The sequence below is a fragment of the Lemur catta genome, chromosome 7 (genome assembly GCF_020740605.2).
Source record: "Lemur catta isolate mLemCat1 chromosome 7, mLemCat1.pri, whole genome shotgun sequence".
Taxonomy (NCBI): Eukaryota; Metazoa; Chordata; class Mammalia; order Primates; family Lemuridae; genus Lemur; species Lemur catta.
In genome coordinates, this window is record NC_059134.1 from 99,338,333 (window position 1) to 99,363,760 (window position 25,428).

General features: G+C 56.3%; 1 protein-coding gene across 1 annotated transcript; it reads right to left on the bottom strand.

The window, feature by feature from the left end:
• Positions 1–2,910: 2,910 nt before the first annotated feature.
• On the bottom strand, positions 2,911–19,791 carry FADS3 (fatty acid desaturase 3). Its single transcript, XM_045555842.1, has 12 exons — positions 19,337–19,791; positions 9,267–9,377; positions 8,611–8,808; positions 8,036–8,137; positions 7,770–7,892; positions 7,426–7,486; positions 6,755–6,831; positions 6,140–6,237; positions 5,599–5,695; positions 5,382–5,461; positions 5,033–5,158; positions 2,911–3,073 (listed from the first exon to the last, which is right to left on the bottom strand). The coding sequence occupies exons 1-12, from the start codon at positions 19,559–19,561 to the stop codon at positions 3,022–3,024; spliced, it is 1,350 nt and encodes a 449-aa protein (XP_045411798.1). The 5' UTR covers positions 19,562–19,791; the 3' UTR covers positions 2,911–3,021.
• Positions 19,792–25,428: the final 5,637 nt, after the last annotated feature.

Consider the following 25,428-nt stretch of genomic DNA (forward strand, 5'->3'; position numbering starts at 1 on the left):
TGTCAACATGACAGGCAGGGCTGGTTCTTGTGAATCTCCATTTCCCACGTCTGCCTGGGCCGGAAACTCTCAGTAAATGTTGGCTGATTGGGGAAGAAATGAACACGTGGTCATGGCTTCCCATGTAGCTCTGCTTTTTCTCTGGGCCCAGACGATAAAAAGGTACACAGGGTCTCCTAGAGGCACTGCCACAGCCTTTCCCTCTTCCTGGCCTTTCTTCCCTACATCTCTGCTCTGACCGAATAAGACACCTACAGATAGAGAAGGAGGCGCTCCGCTCAGGAGAGGGAGGGTGACCTGCTCCAGGGGTCAGACGGGGTATCGGGGACGGTGGGACAAGACCAAAGACAACCCGCCAGTGACAGGTTCCAGGCAACCAGAACTCAGGAGCATGTTGCTGGGCACTCCCTCGGCCACCACCAGGGGCAGCACGGAGCACGGCCCGCCCCACAGCGGTGCAGAGCGTCCGGGTGCTCCTGGGTGGCGCGGCAGGCTCAGTGTCAGGCAGGACGGGGATGGAGGGAATGCCCCCCTCAGCCCGCCCTGGCTGGGCGCGCCCACGTGGCTCCAGGAGCCAGCGGGATGTGGACAGGTGGTGACAGGAAGGGGGACCCCCTGCAGAGGCAGCAGCCTGTGTAGAGATGCTGAGTGCAGGACCTGCCCTGGGCATAAGAAACTTGCACTTGAGGCAGGAAGCACCTTTCAACGAGCATCCAGTCCTACCCTCGGTTGGAAATCAGGGCTCAGAGAAGGCAAAGGGCTTGTCCCAGGTCACAGCACAAGCAGTGACCCCGGGGCATTGGACGATGTGCATAAAATTTGTGAATAAACTTGTGAGCCCGCTGCTGGTCGCTTTGCTAAGAGCCTTCCACGCAGCATCCCTTCCATCTTCCATCATCGTAGGAGGGGGTGGAACTACTGCTCAGAGAGGTTGAGCAATTCCCCAAGGTCACACAGCCTACATCCTGGCAGATAGGACTTGCCCCCCACCCCTGTCTGTCTGACTTCAGAGAGCAGGGAGAGGAAGCAACAAGCATCGGGTCAGGGTGGGGCTGGGTGACACCTGGCAGAGAGCACATACCTCATTCATGACCAAGCTGAAGAGGCTGCCCCCCTCTGTCTGCTTCCCTGGCCCTGCCCAGGAGGCTCCTGCTGGCAATGCCCTGGATTGGGAGGCCGTGGGGGGCTTTGGGCTGCCTGCCCCTGGGCCACGATGCGAGCTGAGGAGGACTACCCCCCACACCATGCTGAGGCCTCCTGGGCCAGGTTCTGGGATGCCACCAGCCTCCAGCAGTGAAAGAGGTCAATATTCTAGGTGCTGTCTTAGAGACTATGGCCACAGGCTGGGGCGGGCAGTGGGGAGCCCCAAGGGTCAGGGAGAACTTCCTGGACGAGGAGCCCCTGGAAAGAGCTACAAGAGTCCATGGGAACATGCAGAGCACCCTGCCCTGCTCAGGGACTGTCATCATCAGCATTAGCATTAAAGAGTTTCCTTTTTTTTTTTCCTAGACAGAGTCTTGCTCTGTAGCCCAGCTAGGGTGCAGTGGCATCAGCCTAACTCACAGCAACCTCAAACTCCTGGGCTCAAGTGATCCTCCTACCTCAGCCTCCCGAGTAGCTGGGACTATGGGCATATGCTACTGCACCTGGCTAGTTTTTCTGTGTTTAGTAGAGACAGGGTCTTACTCTTGCTCAGGCTGGTCTCGAACTCCTGAGCTCAAGTGATACACCTGCTTTAGCCTCCCAGAGTGCTAGGATTACAGGCGTGAGCCACCGCGCCCTGCCCTAAGGAGCTTTCTAGATAGTCTTGGAACAGAAGGGAAGTTCACAGGCTGAGAGGCCCAAGGCTGCCTTGTGGAGGGGGTGGCTTGGGGGCAGCATGGCATCTCCCCAGCTTCACCCTCACAGACGGTGGGCTCGGGAAGGACTGAACAAGAATTGTAGTGTTTGCGCCCCTCCCTCCTCCTGAATGGAGCCCAGCCCAGACCAGTGGGAGCCCCGACAGGGTTGGGGGCAATCCCTGCAGCTGGTGGGCAACCCTGCCTCCCGCCCCAGAAAGGCCTCGGAGAAATCCTAGCTTAGCATTTCAACTTTTTCTTCTTCAAGCTGCCGACACTTGAGACAAGACCTTCAGCGCAGCGTGGCGCTGTCAGCGCGTGCGGGTGCTGGGGCCAAGCAGGCCGCCGCCCAGCCCTCCCTTGCTTATTCACTGCAGCAACTGCAGGCAAGCACCTGGCTCCAGGTGGGCATGGAGGAGGTCACTGTCACCCCCTGCAGGCCACTGGGCAGAGTCAGGCTGCACCACCACCACTCGTGTGATGCCAAGTGCAGTGCTGAAATCAACATGTGGCCCACCCCACCGGGCCCCCTGAGGACTCCCATCACAGAGGGTTGCGAGGAGGTCGGTGCAGGTCCAGAAACATAGTGGCTTCTCCCGTCCCGTGCTCCAGAGATGCCTGCAGACGTCCCTCAGCCCTGGGTCCTCGTTTACAGGGCCAGCCCCATCCCATCGTGCAGAGGTGAAGCCAAGCTTGACTTGCCCCAGCTTGCTGGTGAGGGAATGACCAGGGAGGGACCAGGCCCTTGGGCAGATCTGAACCCGGGCAGCCACCAGCCCCCCAACCCAGAGCACCCAGACACCTTAGCCGCTGTCCCCCGACACCCTGATGGCCCGAGGGCCTGAACACGCTGGGGTGTCTTCTGAGACCCCAGCTCCAAAATTCTTGCAGATTCAATGCTCTATTCCATAATATATCTGGGCATGTTTTTATATAAAAATAACAGTTTTCCCCTAGTTCTTGCTCTAGGAAAACATGCCATGCTTGCCGTGTGGCTTTATGTACCTTCACTTTACCCCGGCCCTGTTGGGCCCGGAGCCAAGGCCATGGAGCTGCTGAACAGACAGGCGAGGGGCAGGCAGGGCACCCCCAGGCCGGCAGGTGGAGGGCTGGAGTGTTGATCCTGTGTGGGGTCGGCTTGGGGGTTGCTGGGCCTGGGGCCCCTTACCCCTATCTGCTGCCTTCACTGGTGGAGGTAGGCGTCCAGCCAGATGTCCCCAGACTTCTTCAGGGACCTGGGAGGGACGGGTGGGTGTTAGGGATGCAGCTGCAAGATCCTAACACTGCTAGACCCCCCATGATGAGTGTAAGTGGGGACGTCCCCATTCCCTGTGGGCCCCCTTCCACGTGGCGCAGGCAACTGTGCGGGGCCAGGTCGTGGGCTGGGAGAAGAGGCTAAGTGCTCACTAGCCAGAGTGGAATCCAGGCATGAGCCTGGGGGGTCCCTGTCCCTCCCTCACCCGGTTCTCCCTGTTGCCTCCTCCTGCTGGGGCTATGACCCAGAGACCCACAGGACATGGAGCCTGCCCATCAGGAGCCCAGGCTTGGGCAGAGGAGCCAGAAATATCAACAACTCGCTCGGAAGCCCTAACCCAGGTGCTCTACAGGGGCTGAGCTGAATGGCAGGGCTCAGAGGATCAGGATGGGATGGATGGTGAGGGAGAAACCGGAGTCTGAACACCAGTACAGAAGGAAGGGCATCTGAGTAAGGGGAACAGCATGTGCAAAGGCACAGAAGACCTAGACTCTGACCTTCGTTCCCCTCCTCCAAGGTGACCATCAGGGCTGAGCCCCATCACCCCTCACCTGAATGGCTGCGGGGGCCTCTGCTCTACACTTTTCTCATTTGATTCCTGCCTTGCCCATGCATTCCCAGTCAGGGCGCCTTTCCAAGATGTAAGCCGGGCGTGTCCCTCTTCCCCTCGGGTGCACACCAGCACGCTCCTGCCTCAGGCCTTCGCACTGCTATGCCCTTCCACAGATGCCCCTGTGGCCAGCCCTCCTCCCCGCTGTCTCTGCTCACATGTCAGCTTCTCAACACTGCCCACTCCATTAAAAATTGCAACCCCGGCAGCAACTTGGATGAAACTGGAGGCCATTATCCTAAGTGAAGTAACTCAGGGACAGAAAAATAAATGCTGCATGTTCTCACTTATAAGTGGGAGCTAAACTGTGGCTACGCAAGGACACACAGAAGCTCACAGGGGTGAGGGGTGAGGAATGGAAAATTACCTGCAGGGTACAATGTGCAACATTCGGGTGATGGGTACGCCGAAAACCCAGACTGCACCTCTATACAATATATACATATAACATTTCAACTTGTACCCCCGTAGGTCTAGTAACATTTTTAAAAAGGAAAAAAATGGCAACCACTGCCTGGCCCACTTCCCATCCCCTCCCCCTCCTCCACACTTAGGGTTTTTGTGGTTGTTTTGCCAAAGCGTATCTCGCATTTTCCGTAATTTCCTCATTTGTTATTCTATAATAGCTGCTTGCAGAAACGCAGGAGCCTTGGCCTGTTTTGCTCACTGACTGTAGGAAAACAGCCTGTTGCACGGCGAGTGACGCCACCTTCAAGTGAGACTGCCGTGATGACCAATGTCTGACCCCTGCATACCGAGGTATTGTGCAGCAAGCTCTTGGAACAATACCCACAGCACAGACAAACCCTCGTGAAAATGCTTATCTAACCTCCCCACGGGTCACGAGTTTCCCCAGAAAGTCTGAGAGGTGACCAGGTGCACAGGTTTTACCCAAAAAGCCTGCTACATAAAGGCCACCTGTGGAGGGTGGGTGCGGGCATCACCGTCTCATGGCCACCTGAGACGTCACTTCTGTTTGTAAGTCCCTATTAAATGTTTCTTTCTGGGAAACTGAGTTTGTCAGCCTCTTTCTTCGGTCTCTGAGCCCCTGGGGCTTTGGGGGTAGGTCTGCATAGACCTGCTCACCACAGAACATGGCTATGTTTGTAGGACGGGGCCTGAGCCCATGGCGGGGGCTCCGTAAATCCTCACCGTGCAAACGCACGCTGGGAAGGAGGGAGGGCCCACGCTGAGGACAGAAAGGCCCGCATGCCAGCTCTTAGGGAGGGGCTCACGTGGCTGCTTGGGAGGGCTGCCCAGGACAAGGGCGGGCGAAAGGCCCTGCCCGGGGCTACCGCTGTGAGCCGAGGGGCTGGGCTGCAGCCTTACCTGACGATGTCCACCAGCGCGGTGAGGAAGGGCTTCACCTCGTAGCTGAGGCCGTGCTTGGCGCACAGTGCCTGGACCAGCGGGGCCACCCTGCGGTAGTTGTGCCTCGGCATCGTGGGGAAGAGGCTGGGGGTGGGGAGCGTGCGCTGGCACCTGAAGTTGGGGACTACCACGGGTAGCCCCGCCCACTCCTCACCTCCCAGGCCCTACTCACCACCTCTCCCGGGGCCCCCAGTGAGTCCAGGGATCCTGTCTTGGCCTCCCCAGGAAAGACTGAAAAGGGGCTCCTGGTCTGCCCCCGGGCTCAGGCCTCACCCCCACCCGTGGGGCCTCCGGGACCTGCACTCACTGGTGCTCGATCTGGAAGTTGAGGTGCCCGCTGAACCAGTCGATGAAGAACGAGGGCTCCACATTGCGGGTGGCCGCCAGCTGCCAGGAGCCAGTGGGGCACAGGTGAGAGAGGCTGCCACGGAGCCCTGACCCCATGCCACACCCCATGCAGCCCCATCAGGGCCCCGTCCATCCTTGCCTGCTGGCATCCCAGCCCGCCCACCCCTGCCGCCCACCTGAGAGCTGGCCCAGTCCCGGTGCTTCTCGTGGCCGATCTCTTTGGGGATGTGGTTCATCTGTGTGATCCACACGAACCAGTGGCTCTCCAGGACCCTGTGGAGGAGGCTTGGGCACTGCCATGTCCAGCTCGACACTTAGGCACCCTGAGTGGAGGCTGGAGGGTGGCCGTTCCCCAGACGGGGCCCCAGCTTGCTCATCTGTACAATGGGACTGTGGTACTCGCTCCCCTCCCGGTATCTAAAGAAGCTGAACAGGGCAGGGTCTACCACAAAGCTGAGCCCAGGGTGTCCCTGCTCTGAGGGTGGACACCGACACCCACGGGGCCACTTGCAAGCCAGGCCGCTTCCCCCAAACCCGCCACCCCCAGGATGCTGACACATTCATGTTTATCTGATCCCCCAACAACCCGGGAGGCAGGACTGCCGGCCCCATTCTGCAGATGGGGAAATGGAGGCTCTGAGGTGGGAGGACTCCGGACAGGCCACCTGCCACCCATGTATGACCTTCCCACACCCTACCATCTGAATTTGGCCATACCTGACAGCAACAAAGAAGAGCAGTGCCCCAGGGACGCCGTAGAAGGGGACATAGGACAAGAAGAAGCGGGCATAGAAGCTGGCAGCCCAGAGCAAGTCCTGCAGAGGAGGACAGAGGAGATACTGAGTGGTCTCCAGGCGGCGGGGGTCTGGGGGCCTGGCAGGTGGTGGGGGGCTGGGTTCATCCACCCCTTCTGCTTGACTTGCCTTGGAGCCTGGGACAGCACACTGGCCCTCTCTGGGTTTTCTCAGTTGGGTAAAGGGACAGGGTCCCCACCCTGCTAGCTCACGAGGCTGACCTTGGAGGTGAAGGTGCCGTGCAGGGTGTGCAGGGACACAGGCCTGGCAGAGTCAGCCCAGCAATTCCCCCCAAGGAGGACACCCGCACTGAGCACCCACACCATGCCCCATGCGCACACCCACCGTACACGCAGCCATGTGCACACTTGAGCACACACATCCAGTCACATGCACACTCGCTCTTGTGTGCACACACACGTGAGCCACACTGTTGCATGCACGTGTGCACCGTTTGCCTTCCTGGGCAGGTGCTGCCCCCGAGGCCCCACCTCCCGCCACATAGCCGTCTGCCTGGGGTCCTGAGCAGTCCACTCACCGCCCACTGCACGCACACCAGCATGTACACCAGGTTTTCCACCTCGAAGTTCACCAGGGTGAGCAGCGGCGGGCCGACTGCGAGAAGGAGCACGACAGAGCTCAGGGGCAGGGTTGAGTGCCGAGGCAGGGTGGGCAGCGGGGCGCAGGGGCTCTGTCACTCCAGGAATGCCCGTGGGATGCCAGTGCTGGTCCCATCCAGCTTGGATGACCCCACATGACCAAGGCCTGGGCCACAGTCATTCCCTCCGTGTCCAGGCCTCCCCAGGCTGGCCCTGGCCCCACCGCCCCCTACCTCCTGCCTCCCACCTCCCTTCTGCGGCAGGTCAGGGCCAGCCTTGAATCCCCGCTGTCTGACCCAGTATTGCCCGAACACTCTAGGGCTCTGGACCACGCTGACGTGAGGGGAAAGCCGTGGGCAGGGATGTGACTGCACGTGGCTGGAAAGCACCAGGCCAGGGGACCGGCCAGGGCAAAGGCGCGGTGCTGGCAGAGTGAGAGACGCTGCAGGCCGGGGCGACCCAAGCAGAGCTGAGAGGACACCCTGGAGGGGGAGGGTTAACAGGTGCACCTCTGCCACTAGGGGTGGCTGGGAGCAGTCCAGGACAGCGGGGAGGACAGTGCAGGCTTGGGCACGCCCCGCCCCCCCCCAGGAGACAAATGGCCACTCACTCAGGAAGAAGTACAGGTGCTGGTGGTTGTAGGGTAAGTATCTGCGCTTCCTCTTGCCATACTGTGGAGACAGGCGGTGGCTGGGAGAGCGGCTCCCCAGGCCCTCCTCCCAGGCCATGTCAGGGGCTGGCTGGGGCCAAGGTCAAAGGCAACAACTCTAGATGCTAGCAACTGGGCCCCTCAACCCCAGCAGGCTGGGAGGTGGGGAGGCGAGACCAGGGGCAGGGGCTCAGCCTGGCTAGAGTGGAGGGCTAGGTCAGAGGCCGGGCAGGGCCCGAGCGAGGGGCTTGGTCCCCCTCAGCCTCAGGCCTGGCCCCAGGGTGTCCATGTCCCTCCCCACCCACCTCGACGGAAGACTCCCCCAGGAGGAAGATGGGCGCCACAGTCACGTCTGGGTCTTTGTGGAAGATGTTGGGCTTGGCGTGGTGCTGGAAGTGGCGGAAGTTCCACCAGTGGGCGGAGAAGCCCTGTGGGGGAGGAAGAGGCTCTGTGGCATAGGGTCAGGCCATGCCCACCACTGTGTGCCCCCACACCGGGGCAGACCTGGCACAGCACCCCCACTCAGTGCCCTCACTCAGCGCCTGGCTGCCCACCCCACCGCCACCCTCACCTTCAGCTGCCCCATCACAAACTGCTGGGCCACGTGGTTCCACCGGGACTTCCTGAAGACGGAGGCATGGCCCAGGTCATGCTGTAGACACCAACTCTGAGCCTGGGGGAGAGGCAGGGTCAGGAGCTGCTGGGAGGGAGCCCGTGCAGGGACTGGACTCCCAGTGCCTGGCTCCAGCCAGGGAGGAGGGTGCCGGCCGCCTGGGGCCCCAGCCCTGGAGCCCCCGTGGACCCTTCCAGCTCACAGGGCACACCCACGGCTCCATTTCAAGACCCTTGGGGGCAGGCTTTCTTTTCTTACAGATGAGGACAAGTGAGTCTCAGGGAGGCGGAGGGCTTGGAAGTCTGCCACAGAGCTGGTCCCCGCCCTGTGCTTGCTTGCACAGGATTTATTAAACAAGGGACTCCTGTGACTCACTCAGAACACAGTTCGACCCCGAGACGTGCTGTGTGGGCCCTGCGGCTGTTCACTCATTCACCCATTCGTCCATTCACTCATCAGCAAATATGTCCAGAGTGCTGGGCCCCAGGTATGCTGGGCGGTCTAGCATGGCTGCCACGCGGTGCTGCGGTTACCTGGGAGATGGCCAGGACGAGGGCGGCGAGGGTGCTGGGCACCCAGCCAGGGCCCAGGAGGCAGATGAGGAGCCAGGCCAGCACCTCCATGGCCAGGATGTGGCCCAGCAGCACAGCAAAGAAGGCGGGACTGGCCTCGAACAGCTTCATGTCCTCCGCTGCCTGGCGCAGGGCTCGGAAGTCCTCGACCAGCTGGGCCTGCCGGGGTGGAGTGGCTGGTCAGCTGGGGAAGTGAGGCCCCATCGCCTTCAGGAGGTTCCCAGGGCTCCCCAAGCCCCAGCCACTTTTCCTGGTGCCAGGTCCAAGGGGTGTGGCCAAAAGAGGATGGCGGGGTGAGAGCACCCAGCCCGGTGTGAGCTGGGGACTGGCTGGTGGCGAAGTCTCCTCCCTGTCCCAAAGGTGTGGGGTGGGCGAGAAACCAGAGCCAGGAGAGAACCCCTGGAGCCCAGCTCATCAAAGTCCTCGCTGGAGACGGGCCCAGAGCAGAGAAGCGGCTCGCCTGGGGGCCAGGCAAGTGCCAGCCGAGCCAGTGCTGGCTCTGGAGCCCTCGGCTCCTGCAGGGCATTGTGGTAGCTTCGCCACTGGTGATGTGACACTGCCCCTCGGCCTCCCAGCACCCCCTCCCGGGGCTGAGCCTCCACCACAGCCCTGCTCACGTTCTGGCCTCCGTCCTGGCCGGGCTCCTCCAGGGCCAGCTCTCCGATCAGCAGGGGCTGCAGGAACTTGCGCACGAAACCAAGATCCTGGTGGAAGGCGCGGAAGGCATCCTGAAGGAGAGCAGACAGTTAGGAGGACAGGCCGACGGACAGCTGGAGCAGTACCCAGAAGCGGCCGGCAGGGACAGGGCGGAAGAACTGTTGATGGGCAGACGGAAAGTCAGCAGGTTGTTCAACAGCCAACAAAACAGGACCAGTGGGTCAGCCTTGCCCATGGTCCTTCCTGGTCCTCCCTAAGCCCCGGGTGACCTACTTGTCATCCCTCACCGACCGGCCGTGTCCCATCCACCTCACCCAGCACAGGGGCCCCTCTCCAAACATGGCTGAGTGGATGCCAACCTGGATTTGCAGAAAGACCTCCCTGAAGACTCTGATTCCTCTCACAAAAAAGTCTCACTTTTCTGAAAAGCTTCCTGTAAGTCGTGCATGTTTCTATTGCACATAAGATTTGGGTCACAAATGTTAGATTTACCCAGTTTTTACAAACCCAAGCAATGGGTAGAGTGTGAGTGGGGAAATGTCACTGAGGGCCACTGGGCCACCAGGGGGGAAAGAATCAGCCGAGGGCCACATACACTGAATTTTTGGGGGTTTGCAAAGAATATACTTGAACAATTGAACTCACTTGATTTACAAAGCAGGAGCAGAAAATATAATTTTTTTTAAAAAGTAAATCTACCATTCCTGTGATTCTCTGTAATAGCTGGGGTGGGCACAGTGCAGAAGGAAGGAAGAGAAAAGAAAGAGGGGAAGGGGAACAGAGAAATGAGGAGAAAGACAAGAGCTTGGGAAAGAGACAGTCAGGAAGTGGCCAGGGCAGTGCTGAAGTGTCAGTACACTTGAACTTCACACCTGGGCTCACTTAGCGTTCCTGATCTGCTTGTGGTCTTTTGGAGTGCAATCAACTCATTAATTGTTCACAGCTCTTCCATGATGTTTATCCTTGCACTTTCCAAGGCTCTCTCTGGGCCAGCCACAGCTTCCAAGCAGCCTGAACTGCAGAAGCAGTGTGACTGGGTGTTGTCGTCCCCATAGGCCTGGGGAAGGTGACTGAGGGCCCTCCAGCCGGGAGAGGAAATACCTTTGAAGAAGGCTGAGTGAGAACAGGGGCCTCCTATTTTCTTTCCTCCTGCTAATGAGCCTACCAGCTGCTGTACCTAACACAGAAATGACAGTGGGGCCCTGAGGTCACCTCTAGGACATCCCATACAAGCGGTCGGCGGGGGGGGGGGGCACTCAGGCTCCTCTACCCCCCATTTGGAGGCCACACCTGCAGGATCCACCTTACGGGTGCCCCTGCCTGTCTCCTGCTCTTGTTGGTCCGGGGTGGCCTGGGGACTAGGGGGCTGGAGGGTGCACCTTCTAGAACAACCTGGGCTGACTTGGCCTCCTGGACCTCATTACAGGGGAGGGGGCTGCGTAGGTGCAGACCTCACCCCATTTACAGCTGAACCTTAAAGGAAGGGCAGCAAAACTGAAAGAGAAAGGGGCTGGTGCTGGCAGGGTGCCAGGAGGGAAGAGTCTTGGGGCTCTACGACCCCACTCAGTGTGTGGTCTTTTTTTTTTTTTTTTAAAGAGACAGGATTTTGCTATGTTGCCCAGGCCAGCCTCGAACTCCTGGGCTCAAGCGATCCTCCTGCATCAGCCTCAGGAGTAGCTGGGACTACAGACACGTGTGAGAAGTGTGACCCTGAGCTAGTCCATTCTCCTCCCGGGGCCTCAGTTCCAGGGCAAACCAAGGCAGCGAGACTTCAGGGCCCTCCTGGTTCAGAACTGCTGAGCATTAACTCTTTTTTTCCTTATCTGTGATTTTGTTTTCAATTATTTTAAGTTATGATCACACATCATTTTTAAACCTGTGTATATCTCCTCTACTTTCATCCTTCTAATGAGCTGGTAAAAGCACCATTACCCACCACACATATACAGAAGTTCTACAGTTTTATGTGTTTCTGAAGAGCCGTTTAAAGACAATACTAAATGATAACTTAGTCTGACTTAGGTAGTAAAGAATTCAAAAGTTTAATTTGCTCTTTCTTGTCACATTGACTTTTAAAAGCATTTAACCTTCTAGACTGTCTATAAAACGTGACAAGTGTTAAATATTCTTTATTGGATATTACACACAAACCACACTAAAATGCCTTTCAATAAACAAAAGGCAGCATTTTAGTAACACAGCGGAATTAGACTGGCATAGCGAAGACCAAAATTATGAAGTAGACATTGCTACCTTATCTCCAGCCCTCACCTTCAACAGGCTAATGAACACAAGTTAAAACCCCGGTGAGTCTTGCTTGGTTCCAACATAGTGAAGGGATTTCCCCAGGACTTAAATACATTCACATAACCAGTTATATAAATCTCAATATAAAACCAATCTTCAACAGGTTTTGAGGTGGCAATTTACCATCTTTGTGAAAAGCTGAACATTACTAAATAATCCAATCATATCTTTAGAAGGGGAAACCAGTGATAGCATTTACTGAATTGGGATTGCTATCAAAATTCAAAAAACCGAATTAACCACAAGCCAGTCTGAGTTAAATCAGGACTGTCTAGTGAAAATATTCTGTCACTCTTTCATGATCTGAATTCTGGTGTATGAGGCCAATTAAATTATGGGACACATAAAAAAAGTCAGGAGATATTTCTGTTTTGTAATAAATAAGGCAGTGGCCAGTTCTTGCTCATTAGTAACTTTTTTGAGTTAAGCCATCAAGTCTGCCCATTCTGCCTTCTTCTTTTTTTTTTCCTTTTTTGTTTTTATTATTTCAGCATATTATGGGGTACATAAGTTTAGGTTATGTATATTGCCCTTGCCCCCCACCCCCCTCCCACCTTCTCCTTAATGTGGGCAAAGATCATTTTTGTTCCAGGGAGGTATATCTTGAGATTCTCCAAATACTGCATCAGTGGATCCTCTCCCCAGGTAGACCTTGTTCTTATTGGGGTCTGTGTAAGAGAATCCAGACGCCTGACCTGTCTTCCGCCCAAAGAGGCCATGGAGATTTGGCCCTGTCTTGCCTCCCTCTCCCACGGCGTGGAACACGCTTCTGAACAAAGCTCTTCCTCCCTGTCCCAGCATCACCCACACTGAATCTCTCTTTGGTTGCTGACGGTACCAAGGGCCCCAGTTGGAAGCCGGACATCCCCCTCCCTAAGCGTTAACTCTTTTTTTTAATGTTTTTTAATTGTAGTAAAATATACATAAAATGTACTATTTTAATCATTTTTTAGGTAGGTGTACAGCTCAGCAGCATTAAGTAGATTCACAATGTTGTGCAACCATCACCACCATCCATCCCCAGGAGTTTCGCATCTCTGCAGCTGAAACTCTGACCCTATAAAGCACTAACTTCCCAGTCTCTCCTCCCCGAGACCCCAGCAACCACCATTCTGCTTTCTGTCTCTGTGAATCTGCCCACTGTGGGAACCGCCTGTAGGAATCATGTAACACTTGTCCTTGTGTGTCTGGCTCCTTGCACTTGGCACAGCGTCCTCAATGTTCATCCATGTTGTAAGAGTGTGACAAAACGTCCCTGCTTTTCAAGGCTGAACAAGCATGACACTGATTCCCTCCCTTTCCTTTGAAACTCCCTTGGCAGCACATGGAGCCCAGACGCTGTGCACAGAGGCGCAGCAAGGAGCGGCTTGCACACGCGCACACTCCTGCAGACGCGCCCACCAACCCCCTCAGCAAGCAAGACTCAGACACTCAGAAACACGCCCACGGTCACAGCCTGCGGGAACACGCAGCCAGACACAGCCTCGCACAGAGGGCACACACACACACACATGCACACGGCAGAACACGCACACTGTGGCTACGGCCCCAGGATCTCCTCCCTCCAGCCCTTCCCTCTCCTGTCCCCTGCGTCTGTTCTGGGGCCACCCCTCGAGCTGAGAATCTGGGGGAGCAGGTAGGCCGCCCTGACTCCTGTCCCTTGGTCCTGAGTCACCCAGGCCAGCCTGTAGAGCCACTGCGAAGAGAGGGCAGAGCTGTCCCCCAAGAGTCTTCCAGCCAGTTCTATCCCTTAGAGTGATGAAGGAGGTGTGAAAATGCCCAGCTGCGGGAGGGATAGGCAGGGTGGACACCACAGGGCGAGGGTCACATGATCTAGTCCTCTCTGGGCCTCTGCTCAAGGACCCAGGGCCCAGGTAGAAGTTAGGGCTCAGAGAGGTTAAGCTGCTTCCTCCAGGTCACATAGTTCCATCTGCCTGAGGTTGGATCAGAACCTGAGTCTGACTATAAAGCTGTGCTTGTGGCCACTCAGCAGTGGCCCCAGGGTGTCCATTCTTGGGACGGAGGGGAGGCAGTGGGCCTCCGGGGGGGCAGGGGGTCCCACCGTGAGGCTGGCCATCATCCCGAGCAGCCAAGGACCAGCTGCTGGAAGCCTGGGCTGTGGGGACAGGAAGGTGGTTCCTGAGCTACTCCAACTGAGTCTCAGGGCACTACAGGGGTCCCACCCTCAGCACACTTGGTGCACCTGGAAGCATCCTCCCAGGTGTATGCACGCCAAGTCCTGTGATCCTCCATCCCCACCCAAGCTAGCAGAAGGCGGCACTCGAGATCTCTCGTCGGTTCTGGTCAGTTCTCGGAGCAGGGCTGCCACCCCCAAACATAAGCTCCTGGTGGCAGCGACAGGCTCTGCTCTCAGAGGCTGACACGGAGCAGGTGCTCAACAATAGGTGTGAATAGGTGGACAACAGCCAACCCTCCACAGTGCCCAAGGGAGGGATGTGAACTGTTTACTGGTGAGGAAGTGCAGGTTCAGAGGGCAAGGACACCTGCTCAGGTGACAGCGTTGGTACTGGCAGAGCTGGGATTTGAACCCAGGTCTGTGTCCTGAGAGGTTCACACTCCCTCAGGACACAGAGACAGCCCAGCCCTGCCTTGGTCCCTGCAAACCTAGGAGTGGCTCAGCTGGCCACCAGAGTCCGGCCCCTTGCCCCAGCCCGGCCACGAAGTCCACACAGCGGCTGGTTGGGGACGGGTGCTCCGGAGCCAGCCTGCCCAGGACGGGACCTGCGCCGCCACTCAGGAGCCAGGGAGCTCCAGACGAGACCGCGCCCTTCTCCACTCTGCACTTTCTCATCAGCAAGTGGGAGAGGCCCGCCACTAATGCCCATCTCACGGGGCTGCTGGGCAGATGGAGCCAGTGCGGGTAAAGCACTTAGAGGGGGCCTGGTGTCAGCAAGGGCACTGCAGGCCAGCTGTCACCTGACCCCTGCGGTCCTGATGTGCGCCTGCTCCTGAGAGCCCACTGGCGACGGTGCCTGCCGGGAGGGGTCGCAGGTGGGGGCAGGAGAGAGGAGATGCTGCTCTGCCTGCCAGGCCTGGCCACGCCCGGGCCTGGGGAACAGGAGGGGCTGGCAGCCTCCTTCCACCCCAGAGACACAGCGGGGAAGGGAGAGATTCTGGTCACTCCCCAAAGAACTGGGAATGTTCCAGATCAGTCAAGAAGGGGGTGGAGCAGGGAACGGGGCAGGGCTGCTGGGGGCCCAGGTGGTCTGGATCTGTCCTCGCTGCCTCCTAGTGCCTTTGCCGGAGATGTCCTCATGTGCCTCAGAGGACACCCCCAGGACTTTCCTGCCTCTCTCCTGCTACCAGGTGGGTGGATGAAGCAGGGGCCCATGCCCAACTCCGATGCTCCTTCCCACCCTCTGCCTGGCACCTCTCATAGGAGGCCGGCAGGGAAGCACTATTGGTACCCATTTTACAGATGAGGAAACTGAGGCACAAAGAAGCCCAAGTCACACAGCTCTGAACATGGCACATCCAACTCTGGCCTATGTAGCAGAACCCAGGTCAAGGGCAGATGCCCCCAGGAAGCCACCTCTGTGCCCCAGCACCCCGATGTCCCAGTGAAGGGTGGCTCCACCACCGGAGCCCAGCTGTTTCATGAGAAAACCACAGCAGCCCAGGCACCCTCAGGAAGAATGAGGAATGCTGCCCTGTGGCATGCTGAGGTTCTGTCGGTGCCAGACGATACCAACTCCTTCCCCAGGGAGGGGCAAGGCACTGAAGCCCCTCTGGGGAAGTGGTCTGGCTGGGTGGGGACATTGCAGAAAATGCTTACTGGGCACACAGTGGTCCCATTTCATAGGCAGCAAGACCATCAAGACAGCCCCACCCACACCCTGCCTCAGATCTGCCCAGTACCGCTCCCACCCAGCTCCCACCCAGACACGAACCCCATCCCCCAAGCCCCAGGATGAAGGCCCTTCTAAGAAGGTCCCATTACACCACTCAGTTTTAGGCTGGGCATGGTGGCTCACGCCTGTAATCCTACCACTTCAGGAGGCTGAGGCAGGAGGATGGCTTGAGCCCGAGAGTTGGAGGCTGCAGTGAGCTACAATGAGCCTCTGCACTCTAGCCTGGGCAAGAATGAGACCTTGTCTCCAAAAAATAAAACAAAAAACAAAACAAAACAAAAACCACCCATTTTCAGCTTCAGTCTCCTCATCTGCAAAATGGGCTTACAATAGGACCCATTTCACAAGGTTGTTACGAGAATCAGTTACCATGTCTAACACCCTCAGAATCGTGCCTGCTCAGTAACTGTTGGCTGCAATTACTATGATGCAGCCTCTGGTGTGGCACCACCACCTCCAGCTCAGGTCAGGCCCAGAGGGCTGCCTAGAGGAAGGGCTCAGAAGGTCTGCTGGACCTTGGATCTTCCCATAGCTTTTAGGGTTTCAGCCCAAAGGGCACCAGAGCTGCTGGGAACCTCTCAGCCTCCCCAAGGAGCTGCGGGCCATGGGTTCGCCACTCCATGGGTCCAGGGCTTTGCTGTCCGCAGGAACCAGGTACCCAGCACCATCCCACAGTGCGCCCAGCATGAATGCATTCTTATCCCCATTATGCTACCGGGGAAACTGAGACCCACTAGAGAAAGCACATGTCCGAGGTCATAGAGGGAGGCCAAGCCAGCTCCCTCTCTAGAGACAACACAGAGCTAAATCCTAACAGCTCCCACCGGTGTGCCTGTGTCCACCGCATCTCTTGCCCTCTGCCCTGGTTACATTCTCACTCCAGGACCTAGTTAAATGGAAACCTCTTCTCAGTGGCCTCTCCTGGGGGAGGCAGGGCCCCATCATCCCCTCTCTTACCCCTACTCTTCTCCTGGGAGGCTCTGCCTTTGCCCTCTCCAAGAGGGATCCCTGTAAATGTCCACCCCTGCTCTGCCCTCCTCCCCAGAATGCAGCCAAAGTCCTCCCAAGGGTACAGACGTCCAGCGGAAGCCAGCCCCTCTCCCCGCTGCTCTCGACCGCAGCCACCTCTGGCCTTTGCTGTAGCTGGCCCCTCCGCCAGGGACTCCCTCTCTGCACGTGCGTTGTCCACAGCTACATCGTCAGAGGTTAGAACAGTGGGTGACACATGGGAGATGCTCGCCGATGGATTCAGTGAGTCGATGATTGAAGAATGAATGAATGAATGAAATAAACAGCTAGGTGGCTGTGTAGCATGTGGTTAAGAGCATAGCTATGGATTCAAAGCCCAGACCTACCACTTAACATCAAGTCCCTTTGCATCTCTGAGTCTCAGTTTTCTCATTTGTAAAGTGAGAATAACAATGACAGTACCTGCCTCACAGAGGCATCTGAGGATTAAAGGGAGAGTATCAGTGTACCCAGCACTGAACTCAGAGCCTGGCACGTAGCAGGCACTCAGGGTGTGTGCCTCGTGTACTCATGACCAGTTGGCTGGGCTTCACCCCACCCTGGCCACTAGTCTCAGACCAGCTATGATACTTGGACAAACCTGGCCCAGAGCCCAGAGTGCTCTCCCTAGGGTACCTGGCTTTGTGTCCCAGGATGGCCACAGGCTGACTTCATGGCACAGGAACTCTGGGAATTTCCTGGCAGGAAGGCGTCTGTTGCCTGGACATAGAACAGCTGATGGGCAGCCAGGCTGGTGAGAGGTGCTGCTGGAGTCGGCCCTGCAGGATGGCTGCCCCCACGACCTGAGCCCCAAGGCTTGGGATGGGGTGCCTGAGGTCTGGACTCAGACCACAAAGGCCACTGGGCTGGTCCAACCCCCCGTGTGCCCTGTGGACCCATCGTGAACAGAGACTGGGGTTGCCTTCCTCAACCACCTCACAGCCCTGTGGCCTGAATAGACCAGGTTTTTCTGGCAGCTCCAGCCCAGTGTTTGGGGCCTTGAGGGAGCCAACAGATGGCCTAGAGCAGCCCCTTCCTATTAAAGACGGGAATGTAACCAGACAAGGTCACCCAGCAAATGGGGAGCCATGCAGGGCTGTCCCACTGCACTCTATAGTTTGTAGGGCACACTCACACTTACGAGCCAGCAACATTTACTGAACACAAACTAGTACGTGGTGGCCCTCAGGCCGTGGAGTTAAGAAAGCACAGTTCTGTCCTTGGCCAGCTCACTGTCTGGCCCAGCTCTCCCCACTTTACAGAGGAGGAAACTGAGGCTCAGAGGAAGGACACGCCTGGTTCAAGGTGGCTCAGAGCCTCCAATGGCAGAGCCAGGACCTAACCCCAGGTGGCAGAGAGTTCTTTGTTGTTGTTGTTGTTGTTGTTTCACCCCCAACAGATCTTACTGGCCACGAATCAATGAGAAAACTGCCAGGTGGAGGTGTCAGGGTCCCAAGCTAAATGTAAGTCAGGAATTCCACATGCGAGGGCCCCCAGCGTCAGCCTGGCACCAAACAGGAAAGAGCCATGAATAAAGGCTCTCTGTGGTCCTTCCCCTCATCTGCCCCCATCCTGTCCTACAGGTTGAAAAGGCCAGAGCAGGCACCCATGAGACCCTCGACGGGAGGCCCGGGCTCAGCCAGGCTGAGGCAGAGGAGCTGTGCACCTCACCCAGCCCACCGCGGCCTGGCAGAAAGGCAGACATGCACATCGCTCATCTGTGCACGTGGTGCCCACGCACCAGGCCCCCGCGCCAGGCGCCCACAGCCTGAGTCAACCCGGCTATGCTGCCCCCTCGGGCCAGTGCCCAGCCCCTCAGAGAGGATTTCTCTCAGTTTTTAGAATTTCAGGAGGAGTCTCACCCTAACTCCTCTGCTTGCTGGGGTTAAAGGGGGAAGAGAGACTGTCCAACCCGCGGCAGGAGGCAGTGGGCAGAGAACAGGTGGCCCTGGCAACAGGAAGGGTGACAGTCATGGGACAGGACAGAATCTCCTCTGCTGCCTATAGTTCCACGGTTAGGGATTCATCCCCTCAGGTCTTAAAGACCTTCCTGGTACCTAGTGTGGCCAGCCCAGAAATTTGACGGTCAAGGACAGAGCACCATGGCGCTATTCTCAAGGTGGGGGACTGAGCAAAAGGGGCTGACAGGTCTGTTCCAAGAGGCTGCTCCACCACTGGGCTCCGACCAGATGGTCCCGTGGGGCTGGGCCACAGCCAGCCTTGCCTAGACAGGGGCTGGGAAGGGGAAGTTGGGGTCCCCAGAGACCAGCCTCTTCCTGGGGTGACTGTGCTTCCCAAGGGGGCCCACCCAGCCTGGCTGGCAAAGTCCTCCCACGTGCAGCTGCTAGCCCAGGAGAGGTGAGTCACTCACTGCCCCTCAGAGCCATTTACAGCAACTCTTGGGAAAGCCACAGACCTTCCGGCTCTGCCCAGCCCCCAGCCTCTGGTAGCACATCCCTGTCAACCCCTGGGGACCCTGCCCTGCCCCTAGCACCCAGCAAGCACCTAGCATGAGTGACCTGGTCTGAGGAACCTCAGAGCGACAGGAGGGTCCTCGCCTAGGGCGGGCTCTGTCCACCAAGACACGCCCACCTGAGAGCCCCTTCCTCCCCCACAGACCTGCTCTGGAGACAGCCTGCGGTCCTCCATGCAGGGAGGTGGCCTCCTCACCCCACCACGCCAGCCACTAGCTAGTCTGTCCCAACTCTGGGTCCCAGGCGTGGAGGTCAAAGGTCAGAAGGGAGGAAGGATGCTAAGGTCCCGAAGGTGGAGGGGGACACGGTGCCCACGGCCCAGGCCCCGGCGGACGCCAGGCTCCACCCCGCCGTTGGTGCCTTCCTTACCGTGGCGTCCTCAGCGCCGTGGTGGCCGATGAGCCGGCTGCCCCCCGGGTGCCGCTGTGCCCAGCGGCTGATGTCGTAGACGCGACGCTCGATGACCAGCCACTTGTCGCCAGGCAGGTCGTGCCGGCGGATCTGCTCCCAGCGGAAAGTGGGCAGCGGCGCCCCCGGCCGCACGGGCCCCTCCCCCGGCCCCCGCCCCCCTCGGGGCTCCCCGACGCCACCCATGGCTGCGCGCGAAAGTCCTGGGGATCCCGGGACGTTCCCGAGAGCCGATCGAGACACCAAGGGAAGCGAGGTGGCGTCCCCGGGGTCCCCGCCGCTCCCGGCCCCGCCCTGCCGCTGCGGCCGCCGTACGAGCGTGCGCCTGCCGGGCTCTCGGCGCAGGCAACTTTTCGCTGCCTTCTAACCGCGGTGGCGGCGCCCGCCTCGCGTCCCCCTCCCCTGGTCCCGGCCCCCGGCGGCCACCCCGCGCCGGCTCCAATCCCCGCGGCGCCGCGGCCTCCATTGGCCGGCCGGGGAGGGCGGGGTCGGGGCGGGGTCGCCCCTCCCAGGAGGGCCGCGGCCACCACGCCCAGCCCTGTCTGCAGGGCACTGTCCCGCCCCGGCTCCCCGGGCCCCCGGCTCCGCCGCGGGCGGGGGCCGGCGCTCAGCGCACACCTTGTGCCCGCCCCGCGGCGCCCTGTGGGGCCCAGGCGGAGTCCAGGTCTGTGCCCTTGGAAGGACAGGCCAGGGGTCTGGGGGCTTCCAGCCTCGCGTCCTAGAACGTTAGATCCGGAGCGCCCAGAGGTGGGACACTATCTCGGGGTGACTGCAAACAGCTTTCCAACAAGGGACCCCAACGTGTGCGCGACGAAGCCACTCCCACCGCCGCTGCTGCTCATGCGGAGCCCTCTGCTGGGGGCCGGTGGTCTCCCCGCTGCCCGCCATCGGGACTGCTGGGCTGGGTATGCCGGGGCTGGCCACTGGGGAGGAAGAGGAGCCGACCTTCTTCAACCCCACCCCCGTCCCCTTTTTCACTAAAATAAATTCAAGTCCTTTGACAGCGTAGGTAGCTCCCCAATTTGCTGTGTTTTTTTGTTGTTGTTGTTTTGTTTTGTTTTGTTTTGTTTTTTTGAGATAAAGATACCCGTTCCTAAAAGTTGAGTTCAAACCAACAAGGAATAGCAATCAGGCTAAGGGGCACAGTGGCTCACACCTGCAAGCTTAGCACTTTGGGAGGCTGAGGTGGGAGGATTACTTGAGGTCAGGAGTTAGAGGCTGTAGTGAGCTGTGATTGTACCACTGCACTCCTGCCTGGGTGACAGAGTGAGACCCTGTCTCAAAAAAAAAAAAAAAAGGAAAAGAAAAGAAAAAAGAAGAAAAAATCAGGCTAATGTTACCTCCAGAGCAGTGGTTGTCAAACTTGAACACCCTTCAGAACCACCTGGAAGGCTTATTGAAACTGACTACGGGGCCCTACCCCGAGGGCCCTACCCCGAGTGTGACTCCACAGGTCTGGTGAGGGGCAGGGGCCTGCATGTCTAACTAGTTCCCAGGTGTTGCTGATGTGCTGGTTTGGGGATATACTTACAGAACCCTAAGTATAGATTTCTGATATGCTAACATTTTGTCTTAGTCTAACAATTTGTAGCAAACCATTGCAGCTAATATTTGTGTGACGGAAGGACCAGGGTCTGCAGAAGGACAAGAGGGGACCTTGATGTCACCATGGATGGGGGCTGCCTGAGTCCTCTCCACTGAGGTGCCCACTGAATCCTGGAACCCCCTGCTGGCATGTGTGTGAGGGTAGAGGAACGTGGCTGGGACCCCTGCCCCGTGTGGTCACACAGCACAGGGACGGAGAAGGCAGACTTTTGGAAGAAATGCACCCTCTGCTCCAAAGTGCCGCCCGTCCACAGGGGTTGTGGCCCTTGCCGCATTTTCCACAGCCCTCGGTGGTCAGCTGTGGCCAGCCCAGGGGCCATCCAGGGGCTTTTCCCCCAGGGCCCTGATCTGGTCTCAGCCCCTTTGGTGAGCTGGCGTTGGATAGGTTAGAACCTCCACCTGCCCCAGGTGCCCCAGGGGAGATGGGGAATGGGTCCCCAAAGATGTAGAGCAGGGAAAGGGATTGGGCCATGCCACCCCCTCCAGCCACTTCAGTCCAGTGTGGGGAGAGAGGTGGTGGGGCCCTTCTGCCACCCAGGTTCTGTGTTCCTGTAAAGCCTGACTGTGAGTGTCTCCTTCCCACAGCCCAGGTGAACAGCTCCCCTCAATATTTCTTTGCAGGCTTCGGGGCCTTCCATAGGTCACTCTCCCTCTCTGGGCTTCAACCCAGTGGGTCTTGCAACTTTCAGGGAGTCAGAGGGGCTAGGAGAACTTGGCACTCAATTGTCCCCAAACCCCCAAGCCAGGGCAGCCGAGGCCTCTCAGACCACTTGGAAAGGGAGAGGCATCACTCAACATTCTTGAGCTGTCATCAGGCACTGCCAAGGTTTGGGCAGTGGGAGGGGCAGGGAGAATGGGCCAGCTGAACTATTTTTATTTTTGGAGGGGGGAGCTTGAGGTTTGAGGGGAGTCCCTCAAATCCCTCAAGTGCAGCCCCTGCCTCGGTCCCTGCCAGGTTTCTCTCTGTTGCGAGCTGCCACACAGGCCTCTTGTTGGACACATTGAAATCTCCATCCCCTGCAAAGCCACCACCTACCTCCTAGAGCCAAGTGATGTTTGTGCAGTGTGGTGGCCTGGTGGGGTGAATTTAAGAAAAACCGCTGGGCCTACCAGAAAGAGCAGTTGCAAAGCCCAGGTATTTATTCGGCGGCAGACACGCAGAGTGGACTCAGGTCAGAGCTTTAGGAGTTAGCTTTGCATTAAAGCTCACACAACCATGAGCTTGGTTATTAGGCCCCGGACACAACTCTTCCGAGAAAGGAGGGGTCTGAAGAGGTGGGGGCCACAGAGTTATGCAAGAGCTGTTTGTGGCCAGTTAGGGCAGGGACCACAGCCCTACTGGCTACCAAAGATCCTCCTGGAAGGCATCACTCTGGTGGCAGGGCAGAGCTCCTGAGAGCACCCCTTAGGAAAAAGGGGCTACACGCAAATGGCCAAGAAACATACGAAAAGATGCTCAACATCACTGATCGTCAGAAGATGCAAATCAAAACCACAATGTGATATCCCCTCACACCTGTTTGAATGGCTACTATAAAAAAGGAAAATAACAATCGGGAAGGTTCCATTTATGTGATGAATTAAAAAATTAAAAATAACAACAAAAAACAATCAGGAAGGATGTGGAACCTTTGTGCACTGTTGTGGCAAATGTGAAATGGTGCAGTCACTATGTAATACAGTATGGAAGTTCCTAAAAAAATAAAAATAGAACTACCATATGATCCAGCCATTCCACTTCTGGGTATATGCCCCAAAGAACTGAAGACAGACTCTCAAAAAGATATCTGTACACTCACGTTCATAGCAGCATTATTCACAGTAGTCAAAGGTAGAAGCAACCCAAGTGTCCACAGATGAATGGATAAGTAAAATAGGGTATATACACACAATGGAATATTATTCAGCCTTAAAAAGGAAGGAAATCCTGTCACATGGATGAACATTGAGGACATCATACTAAGTGAAATAAGCCAGTCACATAAGGACAAATGCTGTGTGATTCTTATATGAGGTACCTAGAGCACTCAGATTTGTAGAAACAGAAAGGTTATTAAATATGAAATGTCCAATTTCCTTAAGTACTAAGCTTGACAGTTGAAATCTCTGACATTTCACTTTGACACTTCCTATTTTTATTGTGAAGGTACATCCTCAGCCTTTCAAATGCACATTTTGGCTTGTGATTATCTTTCAAATTTTTTTACAGCAATTTTTGGGAAACCATGGATAAGTCAAAAATTCATGTTATTTTCAAATATGAGTTCTGTTGCAGAACCAGTGCAGCACAGACAGCTCGAAATATCAACGAAGTGTTTGGGAGGGATGTGGCTAATGAATGCACAGTACTTCGATGATTTGAGACGTTCCGTTCTGGTGATTTTAATCTGGAACATGAGCCATGTGAGCGACTTGAAACCAAGGTGGATAATGATGAGCTGAAAGCTGTAGTGGAAGCGAATGCATCTCTACCTACGTGTGAATTATTATTAGCAGCAAGGTTTGACGGTACTATTCCAACAATACTGGACCATTTGAAACAAATGGGCAAGGTAAAGAAGCTGGATAGATGGGTTCTGCATGAACTAAACAAGTATCAGAAGAGAAATTGTCTCAAAGCCTGCCTTTCATTGCTACCATGATATAAAGGCGAACCATTTCCACACCACATTGTTGCGTGTGATGAAAAATGGATTCTTTTTGACAATCACAGGTGTTCCACATAGTGGTTGGACAAAGATGAAGTGCCAAAACGCAGTCTAAAACCAAATATTCATCAAAAAAAGCTAATGGTGTCTGTTTAGTGGTCCAGTGCTGGTATTATCCACTACAACTTCGTGAACCCTGGTCAATCTATTGTAGAGGATGTCTACTGCAACCAATCGGACAAAACGATGAGGATGCTTACGATTAAGCACCCCACATTGGTCAATAGAGACAGGCCAATCCTCTTGCAAGACAACACTCAACCATATGTCACACAAACAACGCTGCTAAAACTGCAGAGACTAGGACTCGGAAACTCTCTGTCATCCACCATATTGACCAGACTTTGCACCAACTGACTACCACTTCTTCCAGGCTTTGGACCACTTCTTGCAAGGAAAAATATTCAATTCTCAACAAGCTGTGGAAAACGCCTTTCACTAAACAAGCTACCATCAAGATGGCAAAACTGTAGTTTAGGTGCATAATTTTATTAATTGCACTGCTGCTTGTTTGAGATATAATAAACCACACTTTCGATTTGAAATCAGACATTTCATATTTAATGACCCAGAGAATGGTGGTTTTAGGGGCTGGAGAAAAGGAGAAATAGGGAGTTGTTTAATGGGTACAGTGTGTCAGTTTTGTGGAATGAAAAAGTTCTGGGCCAGGTATGGTGGCTAGTGCCTGTAATCTCAGTACTTTTGGGAGGCCAAGGGAGGAGGATGGCTTGAGGCCAAGAGTTCAAGATGACCAGCCTGGGCAACATGCTGAGACCCCATCTCTACAAAAAACTTAAAAATTAGCTGGGTGCAGTAGCATGTGCCTGTAGCCCCAGCTACTTGGAAAGCTGAGGCTGGAGGATCACTTGAGCCCCAGAGTTTGAGGTTACAGTAAGCTATGATCATGCCGCTGCACTGCAGCCTGGGAGACAGAGCAAGACCCTATCTCAAAAAAAAAAAAAAAAAAGAAAAGAAAAGAAAAGAGGCCGGGCGTGGTGGGAGGATTGCTGGAGCTCAAGAGTTCAAGACCAGCCTGAGCAAGAGAGAGACCCCATCTCTACTAAAAATAGAAAAATTAGCCTGGCGTCGTGGTGCATGCCTATAGTCCCAGCTACTCGGGAGGCTGAGGCAGGATCTTGAGGTTGCTGTGAGCTACGATGACACCACTGCACTCTACCCATGGGGACAGAGTGAGACTCTGTCTCAAAAAAAAAAAAAAGAAAAAAATGTTCTGGGAATCTGTTTCAGAACAACCTAAATGCACTTAGCATTACTGAACTGTACACTTAAAAATGGTTAAGATGGTAAATTTAATTTATTTCTTCAACATGATTTAAAAAAATGAAAAAGAAGGAGCCGCAAAGGCCATTTAGCCCTATCTTTCCAACTCATAGATGAGAAAACTGAGGCCCAGAGGGGCGTCCCTCTGCCAGGTGCACAGCCAATCAGGACAGGCTTGGCAGATGGTGTGATCAGAGGAGCAATGCACAAGGCCCAGTCCCTCTACCCTCAGAGGAATCGGTGCTGACCTTTAAGAGGTGGCTAAGGAGGGCTAAAGTGACTCACATGTGCCAGGGAGCACTTAAAGAGGCCCAAGAGGGCTACCGAGAAAATTCATTCAAGAGGAACAACCCCTGTGTGGCTGATGTCAGCTAACCCTCCCCAGGCAGCTCTGAGAGCCAAAGCCCTGATCTTCCCCGGGGAGGGCCACCCCTCCCGATCTGGGATAGAGTGTAGGAA

Bases quoted from the DNA above. Each gene is read 5' to 3' on its own strand.
- FADS3 (XM_045555842.1), bottom strand. From the start codon at position 19,561: ATGGGTGGCGTCGGGGAGCCCCGAGGGGGGCGGGGGCCGGGGGAGGGG. The intron at 6,832-7,425 runs GTGAGTGGCCAT...TCCTTCTCGCAG, and splicing joins GCACCTGTACTTCTTCCTGA to TCGGCCCGCCGCTGCTCACC. The intron at 3,074-5,032 runs GTAAGGCTGCAG...CGTCCCTCCCAG, and splicing joins GCGCTGGTGGACATCGTCAG to GTCCCTGAAGAAGTCTGGGG.